General features: G+C 40.2%; 1 protein-coding gene across 1 annotated transcript; it reads right to left on the reverse strand.

Moving 5' to 3' along the window:
- Positions 1-1,413: 1,413 nt before the first annotated feature.
- LOC145588602 (uncharacterized) lies at positions 1,414-4,711 on the reverse strand. The gene is made up of 4 exons (XM_081645229.1): positions 3,823-4,711; positions 2,838-3,681; positions 2,415-2,730; positions 1,414-1,953 (listed from the first exon to the last, which is right to left on the reverse strand). Exons 1-4 carry the CDS (start codon positions 4,709-4,711, stop codon positions 1,414-1,416), a joined length of 2,589 nt encoding a protein of 862 aa, XP_081501355.1.
- Positions 4,712-10,039: the final 5,328 nt, after the last annotated feature.

Consider the following 10,039-nt stretch of genomic DNA (forward strand, 5'->3'; position numbering starts at 1 on the left):
TGCATCATTTAGGAAAATGTCGTACACCAACTTTGCATCGGAACTTCGACAACCCTTAACGAACCAAACATATCGACCCTTGGACTGGTAAAAAAGCCAACCAAATCTATCCATTGCAGCCCGATTGATGTAGTTGGTGGATTCAAATGTCTCTCTATTTTTCAAATCAACATTTAATGCCGCACAGCACACAGAAACAAATCCACCCATGGATATATCACCCTTCTTCATATCCCGCTCCCATAAAAATGCTTCAATGAGGAATTTGGCGAGAACAAAAAAATAAAAACTAAAAATAAACTAAAACTATATAAAAAAAAGAAAAACTAAGAAATCGGGTTGCCTCCCAATAAGCGCTCGTTTAAAGTCATGATCTCGACTCCTTACCTCAATATCAATCATCATTTGGTGGATCGGAGAGATAAATCGTCTCCAATTTGTCGAGAAAAGCACCCTCGATATATAGCTTTAAACGCTGTCCATTTACCTTGAATTTCATGCCGTTTTCGGTAGCAACCTCAATGGCTCCATGTGCTTTGACATCGATGACTATGAAAGGCCCGAACCATCTAGACTTAAGCTTTCCAGGAAAGAGCCGAAGTCTTGAGTTATAAAGCAACACCTTATCGCCAATCTTAAACTCTTGTTTTTGGATCATCTTATCGTGAAACTTCTTCGGTTGCTCCTTATAGAGCCTATGATTCTCGTAAGCATCGAGCCAAATCTCATCTAGCTCTTTCCATTGAAGAAGTTTAGCTTCACCGGCCTTCTCTAGATCTAAATTAATCTCCTTGACGGCCCATTGTGAAGATATTCCATTTTGACCAGTAAATGACAAGCTTTGCCATACACTAACCGATACAGAGTTGTCCCTAACGGAGTCTTGTAAGCCGTTCGTAATGCCCACAATTTATATCCAACTTTAATGATCAATCTTTTCAGGATTTGTTAACTACCTTTCCAAGAATTCTCTTGATTTGTCGGTTAGACACCTCAGCTTGGCCGCTCGTTTGAGGATGATAGGCCAAGTCGACCTTGTGGATAACTCCATGTTTCTTGAGAAGAGCCTTAAAAGTTCGTTGGTTGAAGTGAGAACCACCGTCACTAATAACAACTCTTGGAACTTCGAGCGCAGAAAGATGATCTTTTTAAATAACTTCATGACGACCTTCGAATCGTTAGTTGGCGACGTAATAGCTTCAACCCATTTAGTGACATAGTCGAGGCAACCAAAATGTATCTATTCCCACTAGAAGAGGGGAATGGTCCCATGAAATCAATGCTCCACACATCGAAAGGCTCGACCTTAAGAATTCCATTTTGCGGCATCTCTTGCCTCTTTGATATATTCCCTGTTCTTTGACACTCATCACATGCATTGCAAAGGGCACGAGCATCCTTGAATAATGAAGGCTAATAGAAGCCACATTGAAGCACTCGGTAGGCAGTTGTAGTAGAACCAAGATGTCCACTAGAAGGTAGATTATGGCAATGATGAAGGACACCATGAGTATCCCAGTCCGCTATACATCTCCTAAACATCCCATCGGCACACTTACGATACAAATGAAGGTCATCCCAAAAGTATCGCTTAGCATCATGATAAAACTTCTTACGTTGTTGGTACGTCAAATCTAGAGGATGTGAACCACCTACATAAAAATTACCAAAATCAGCATACCATGGAGACATAGATGAAATAGAAAATAAATGATTATCAGGGAAAGAGTCATCTATAGGGATATCTGAAGTAGATTGAAATCTCAATCGAGAGAGATGATCCGCAACAACGTTTTCGACACCCTTTTTATCTCGAATCTCTAAATCGAACTCTTGAAGGAGAAAAATCCATCGAATGAGACTCGGTTTAGCCTCTTTCTTTGCTAGGAGATACTTCGGAGCAGCATGGTCAGTGTGGACAATAACTTTCGAACCAATGAGGTAAGTTCGAAACTTGTCAAGACATACACAATAGCTAGGAGCTCTTTCTTAGTAGTGGCGTAATTCATCTGAGCCTCATCCAAAGTTTTGCTAGCATAGTAGATGGCATGAAAAACCTTGTTCTTTCATTGTCCAAGCACGGCTCCCACAGCATAGTCACTCACATTACACATGATCTCGAATGGTAAATCAAATCTGGAGGTTGTATGATTGGAGTAGTTATTATTGCCTCCTTAATCATGTTAAAAGACTCCATACAAGCATCAGTAAACTCAAATGTAGAATCCTTAAGCATCAATTGAGTGAGGGGTTTCTATTTTTGAAAAATCTTTTATAAATCGGCGATAAAACCCCGCATGACTAAGAAAACTCCTTACTCCCTTGACATTCACGGGAGGGGGAAGTTTCTCAATCACCTCAATTTTTGCCTTGTCAACTTAGATGCCACGATCAAAAATATGATGACCAAGTACCACTCCTTTATTGACCATGAAGTGGCACTTTTCCCAATTCAAGACCAAATTTACGTCAGTACAATGTTTAAGGACCTTAGAAAGATTGTGCAAGCACATATCAAAGTCAGAACCATTAACACTGAAATAATCCATAAATACCTCCATGATGTTCTCAATGAAATCAGAGAAAATGGCCATCATACATCTTTGAAACGTCACAGCAGCGTTACACAACCCAAATGGTATTCTGCAATAAGCAAATGTACCATAGGGCCGGGGCATTTGAACGTTGCCTTCTCTTGATCTTTCGGATGAATGGGAATCTAAAAGAAACCTGAATATCCATCCAAATAACAGAAAAAGCTATGTTTTGCTAATCTTTTAAGAATTTGATCTATAAAAGGTAAGGGGAAGTGATCTTTCAAGGTGGCCGTATTCAACCTGTGATAATCGATACATATACGCCAACCTGTGACAACACGAGTAGGAATTAGTTCATTCTTATCATTTTTAACAACTGTTGTCCCCCCTTTCTTAGGAACGACTTGTATTGGGCTCACCCACTTAGAATCTGAGATGGGGTAGATGATGCCCGCGTCAAGAAGTTTCATCACCTCTTTCTTCACCACCTCTTGCATATTAGGATTCAATCGACGTTGTGCTTGGATGCAAGGGCGATAATTCTCTTCCAAATTAATTCTATGCATACAAAAATTAGGACTTATCCCTGTAAGATCATCAATTCTATACCCGATTGCCTTTTTATGCATGCAAAGCACAGTCAAAACCTTAGAAAGTTGGTTATCATTGAGTTTAGCACTAACAATCACAGGGCATTCCTCATTATCATCAAGAAACGCATATTTAAGGTGAGAAGGCAAAGGTTTCAACTCTACCTTTTTTACATGTGACTCAGAAGTAGAACAAACAGTTTCCATTTCCTCAAACCCCTCGCTGTTAGGGGAATCCAAATCACGAATCAAGGAGTCAATCTCTGCATTTCCTTCTCCTTCAGAAACCTCCAAGGTGAGAACAACTTCTAATGGATCATTAGCTAACTCACGAGGCGTATCATCTCTCACAATCTCATCAAGCACATTAATCCTGCAACAAGTATTCTCAAGCATAGGCGACTTTATCGCATTGGTTAGATTAAAAGTCACTATATCATCACCAACAGACAAAGTAAGAGACCCAGACTTGGCATCAATAACAGCACCTGCAGTACACAAGAAAGGTCTACCTAAAATGATTGGGATATTTCTATCCTCCTCCATATCCAAAACTACAAAGTCAACAGGAATAAAAAATTTCCCAACCCGAACGGGGACATCCTCTAAAACACCTAAAGGGTATTTTATAGAACGATCCTCCATTTGCAAGGTAATTTGTGTGCATTTTAAAGCTCCCATATTTAACTTGTTACAAACAGAAAGAGGCATAACAGACACACTAGCACCTAAGTCACATAAAGCTTTATCAATGAATAATGTACCTACATGACATGGGATGGAAAAACTACCTACATGACATGGGATGGAAAAACTACCAAGGTCCTTAAGCTTAGGTGGGGATTTATTTTGCAATATAGCACTACACTCTGTAGTTAGAGCAATTGTTTCTACACCACCAAAGTCTTTCTTCTTAGTAATTATTTCCTTTAAAAACTTTGCATACATTGGAACTTGAGATACTAAATCAATAAAAGGAACGGTTACCTCAAGGTTCTTGACCAAATTCAAGAACTTACCAAATTGTTGATCTACTTTGGTCTTTTGCATTCGATGTGGGAATGGTAGCTTTGGCTCGATGGATGGAGGCTCGGAACCTTTCTTTTTCTCTTTCTCAGCATCACTTGTTTTAGCTTTCTCATCCTTCGAGGTGGGAACATCATCCATGGCATTCTCTACAACCTCACTATTCTCTTTCTCAAGATTTGCATCATCAATAAGCATTTGTGGCCCTTCATAGGTAACACCACTACGAGTAGTGATAGCATTGGTGGTCTCCTTAGGGACAGGTTGTCCCGGTAAGTGGCCAGGTTGCCTTTGGATGTTGGTACCTACTACTTGTGCGAGTTGGTTCTCCAAATGCTTTGTCGTATTTTTCAACTCCTTGATGCTATCTTCAGTGCTTTGCTTCATGGATGTCATCATTCTCATAAGGTCAGACATAGTCGGCTCATGAGTACTAGCATTGCCTTGAGAATATTGTTGTTGAGGCGGCCTAACAAATCCTGGAGGACCGTGATGAGAGGCCCCTTGTTGATCTGATGGGGTGGAGGCCTTGCAACATATTATTGAGGTTGTGACCATTGCTGCCGCGGTTGAGGATTTTGCACATTATTGCTTTTGTATGAAAGGTAGGGATAATTCCTTCAACCTGGATTGAATGTGTTAGAATATGGATCATTGGGTTACCTTTGTTAAAAGGCATTCACCTGCTCCATCTGATTCAACCTGGATTGAATGTGTTAGAATATGGATCATTGGGTTACCTTTGTTAAAAGGCATTCACCTGCTCCATCTGATTGGTGTCTTGAGAATTCTGAGCATATTGATATCCAAAGTGACCCTGTATGCCACACAATTCAGAAAAAAATTTAGTTTGCAGAGGTTAAGAAGACATAGCATTAACAGATAAAAGAGAAGAATCTTGAATAGCCTGTAATGCTTCAATCTTTGCAGTTAATTGAGCCATTTGAGATATCATGTGTGAATAGGCTTCAACTTCCATCTTCCCTTTTAGTTCGAGTTCTTGAAGATGAGAAGTGGTGGGCAGCAAGATTTGCAAGAAAATCATACCCTTCCTCGATCGTCTTGTCAAGGAACACATCACCTGCGGCAAAGTCAACAATACATTTAGTCTCGAGTTCTAGACTGTTATAGAAAATACGAACAAGATTCCACTTCTCAAAATTGTGATGCGGGCATGATCGTTGAAGATCTAAGAATCTATTCCGTGCTTCCCTAAGAGATTTCCCCGACTCTTGAGAAAATGTTGATATTTGGTGTCGAATCTTTTCAGTTTTTTCAAGAGGAAAATGCTCTTTGAGGAATGCTTGAGAAATCTTGCTCCACTCCGTTTCCTTGACAGTATTCAACCACTTTTGAGCTCTATCGTGAAGGGAAAATCCAAACAACATTACTTTCAATTGATCTTGAGTGACTCCTTTGTGATGAACACTGGAGCATAATTGTTAAAATCGCTGCAAGTGATTAATTGGCTCATTAGTAGGATGGCCGCTAAACTGATTTTGTTGGACCATACTGAGCAATGCAGGTTTAAATTCAAAGTTCTCTGCAGTGATTGCTGGCATTTTAAGACCCGTTGGAATGCCATCTTGGGATGGTACCCCGAAGGAATTAAGAGACCTATTATCAGTCATCTCTTTTTGTGTGTCAGAGTGTGTTGTAGAGCTCTTCTGTGAGTGAGTCTCTTTCTGCTTCCTTTTCCCTTGATTTTTGAGTTGCCTAAGGGTCTTGTCCAAGTCTGGATCCATAGGGATCAAATCACCTGTTCATTTTGACCTGGGCATAAACAAAAAGAAAAGAAAACAATGAGAATGCCCCAATTGGAACTAGAAATTCCAATGAGACAATGGAAGCAGTTCAAACAATCAAACTAAAACTAATAGAATCTAGCCATCTCCCTGGCAAAGTCGCTAAAAACTTGATGAATAAAAAGTAATACCGCAAGTGCACGGTGTCTATTGTTAGTAGAGACTTAGCAAATACGAGTCGAATCCCATAGGGAGACAGGTTCTTTTAGTTTTTGCCCAATTAATATAAACTATTTGAATAAACGAAGAGTGATTTGATGATCAATTAACTAAACTAGGACGAAAATGAAAATAAGGTTGTTCTCAAATAAATAAAGGTCTAGGGCGTACGTTCGGTCCACCATGCTTATACCAATCCAAGAAATGCAAACAATTCATTAATAAACAAACTAGGTCGAATAATTAAAGTACTTATTAATCTTACGGTCGGGAATTAACAACTAGGAATTAACATATGTAGTTTGGTCGCTAACATAATCAAATTCGCCAATTGTAATTAAGCCTCTAAAAATATGATCTTTCAATTCTAATTTTCATTAGCTAAATAATCAACTCATGATATTGGCCAATTACATGAAACAAACAATAAAGCACAAATCAATTGGAATTATTCAAACCCTAATTCATAAATTTATAAATAATAATGCACAATTAATCAAGGTATAAACATGGCTTCCCTCACTTAGCCCTAGAAAACGACTACTCACTCATAATTGAAATAAACAAAACAAAAGAGATAAATAAACTTGAATTCATGATTAATAAAATAAAGAACGAAAAAGAATAAATAAAATACCTCGATGATTGAATTAATGGAGAATAAAACTAGGGTTCAACAATGGAGAGAAAACTAAAGAAGCGTTGTTTCTAGAAAAATAAAGCATAAGAAGCCAAAAAAAAATCCTCTCAAGTATTTATATTCAAGCCTAATTATAAGCTAATTAAAATAGAAATAAGTAAATAAATAAGTAAGCTAAAATATTATTGGATGATAATTGATGACGTGGCACGAGAGAAACAAGGCTGCCGTGGCTCATCATCACTTGACTAAACCCGTGGCCGCAGGGTGGTTCCCGTGCCCTAGCAGTGGCGGCAGCAGCCTTCGAGTGGCCGCAGGACAGACCCGCAGCTAGATCCCGCGAGTGGCTGACTGCATTGCTTGAATTTAAACGCTCATAACTTCTGTTCTAAGAAGCTACTTGGGGCTTGTGACCTATCATTGAAAAGCTCTTCGAGTCTAGTTTCCAAAGCAACTTGAATAACTTCAATTCGATCTGTAAAATTCGAGTTATGGTCAAAAGAGTGAGCAAAGGTAATTTTTTATACCTTGCAAGCCTTCGTTTTTCTTTGTTTCTAACTCAAATTCACTTCCGAAAGGTCCATAACGACTCTCGTGGATTCCATATTCATGTCCCATGCATAAAATCCTTGAAGACAACATCCACAAGCATGAATCCTTAGATTAATGAACTCGATCCATCGATTTCCATTCAAATATCATCCGAATCATCTCCAAACACTTCGAAAGCGTCCAAATGACTATGAAATCACCTGAAACATTAAGAAATACACAAACGAAGCGTACTAGAACGATATATGATGACTTATGGAAATATGACCTAAAAATAACCAAAAAAGACTAAGAAAAAGAAATGAAACTAACATAAATGTCTTAAAAACCCTATATTATTATGATTCATCACGCAACAAAAACATGTACTGTCATTACCACTAGGACGTGGGTCATGACATGAATGAGTGCATCAATTTGAAGAGGCTGCTGGATAAATTGGCCGAAAAGGGCATGTTTTCGTACGTCTTGAAATCAAAATTCACTTACACTCGGACAAACAACAAATCCGAGAAGAAAAAGCAGAATGACAAGGAAGATGATGGAATAGCACTGATTCTGGTTTAGTGGCTGTTATATCAGGGGGCTTCGCTGCAAGCGGCCCTACCATGAAAGGAATCAAGCAAGATGCTTGGAAATTTTGCAAAGTGATGCATGCTAAAGGGGTGAAAGTTGAGCCTTTCCTAGAAGTGACGGTCAGTGAAGCGGATCGAGGAGAGGTCAAAGCCCTACACAATGATACCATGGTATTTGTTATGAAAATAGCCAATTTGAAAGTTGGTCGGATATTAATAGATATGGGCAGCTCAACCGATATTATCAGCTTGGCTACCCTGAAAAATTTAAAGTTCTCTGAGGATGCTCTCAAGGACATTTCCCACCCATTGGTTGGGTTTAGGGGGTCCATCATATATCCAGTGGGACAGATTGATTTACCCGTCCGGATCGGGTAGAATGGGGAAGAAAGGGACATGGTTGTCCGCTTCCTAGTGGTCAAAGAGCTTACTTGCTACAATGTCATACTCGACCGCCCCACGTTAAACACAACAAAGGTAGTAATCGTCCCTCATTTGATGCTGTTGAAGTTTAAGAGGTCAGACGGGAAAATCATCTCAATTCAAGGAAGCTAGAAAATGGCCAAGGAGTGTAACTAGCTAGCAGTAAAGCCAACAATACGCGGACGAGGAAATCTGTCCGAGCAAAAAATCGAAGAACAGTCACTCCAAACATACCAGGTCGGCCAGAAGCGGAAGTCGGCCATGGCCGACCAGGCATAGTAGTTAATGACCGTTGGCCAGCCAGAAGAGCTGAGGCCCCAGCCGGCTGACGATCATCATGATATAGTGCTTGAACCCGATCAATCACGGAGAAGAAAGGAATCAGGCGACCGTAGTAGAAGTAAGGAAGCTGCTGGACGTTGGGTTCATTCGGCAATGTTACTACCCTAACTGGGTATTAAATGTAGTTCTTGTGAAAAAGACGAATGGAACTTGGGGAATGTGTGTATATTACACTAATCTGAACAAGGCATGCCCTAAGGATAGCTTTCCCTTGCCTAAGATCGACCGCTTGGTTGATTCCACGGCCGAGCATGCCCTTATGAGCTTCATGGACGCATAATCCAGATTCCATCAGATCCCTTTATGGGAAGAAGATCAAGAAAAAACAGCATTTGTGACCGAGCAGGGGTTGTACTGCTACAAAGTCATGCCGTTCGGCTTGAAGAATGCCCCTGCCACTTTCCAAAGATTGGTCAATACGGTCTTTAGAGATCAGATTGGCCGGAACATGGAAGCGTACATTGATGACATGATCGTCAAATCAAAAGAGCCGGCCGACCATCTAAATGATCTTTGAGAAACGTTCACCGAACTCAGGCCGCATAAGATGATGTTAAATCCAAAGAAGTGTGTGTTTGGTGTTGAGTTTGGCAAATTTCTCGGATTTTTGATCGATCAGTACGGAATTGAGGCCAATCTTGAAAAAATTCAAGCTGTCTTGGACATGAAGTCACCAAGGACAATCAAAGAAGTGCAAAGATTGACCGGGTGTTTAGCTGCACTCGGCCGATTTTTGTCAAGATCAGGGGATAAGTGCCGATACTTCTTTCAGACTATCAAGAAGAAAGCCATGTTCGAGTGGGCAGAGGGGGCCGAGGAAGCATTCGTACAATTAAAAAGCCATCTGCATACATTGTCTCCCCTCATCAGTCCACTCAAGGATGAAAGCTATACATGTACCTTGCCATTTCAGAACACTCTTTAAGCGCCGTCCTGCTTATTGAAAGGGACGGCCACCAGATCCCAATCTATTTCATCAGCCACGTACTGCATAATGCCAAACTTAGGTATCCACTCATTGAGAAGTTCGGCCTAGCCTTGTTCATGGCATCAAAGAAGTTATGACCATATTTTCTAGCCCATTGAATAGTGGTCTACACAGACCAACAATTGAAGAAGCCGTTCACAACATTGGAGGCCAGTAGTCGAATGCTTAAGTGGGACTTGGAACTAAGAGGTTTTGATATAACGTTTGAGCCCAGGAAAACAATCAAGGGGCAGGCCTTTGCTGATTTTTTGGCTGAAATGACTCGGCTGGACTTGTAGCCGGCGGGGGACCAGATTTGGAAGGTTTATGTGGACGGTAGTGCAATAGCGACCGGATGCGGTGCTGGTATCATTTGTCAATCTCCTGAAGGAGATAAGTTTGAATACGCAATGAGATTTCAAT

This window comes from Chenopodium album, chromosome 17, assembly GCF_948465745.1.
Source record: "Chenopodium album chromosome 17, dcCheAlbu1.1, whole genome shotgun sequence".
Taxonomy (NCBI): domain Eukaryota; kingdom Viridiplantae; phylum Streptophyta; class Magnoliopsida; order Caryophyllales; family Amaranthaceae; genus Chenopodium; species Chenopodium album.

Excerpts from the sequence above, each read along its gene's own strand:
- LOC145588602 (XM_081645229.1), bottom strand. The coding sequence starts at position 4,711 with ATGGTCACAACCTCAATAATATGTTGCAAGGCCTCCACCCCATCAGAT. Across the intron at positions 3,682-3,822 it reads TGTTATGCCTCTTTCTGTTT|TTTTGGATATGGAGGAGGAT; the intron begins GTAACAAGTTAA and ends TTGACTTTGTAG. Across the intron at positions 1,954-2,414 it reads TCATGGTCAATAAAGGAGTG|TTTCGAACTTACCTCATTGG; the intron begins GTACTTGGTCAT and ends TGTCTTGACAAG.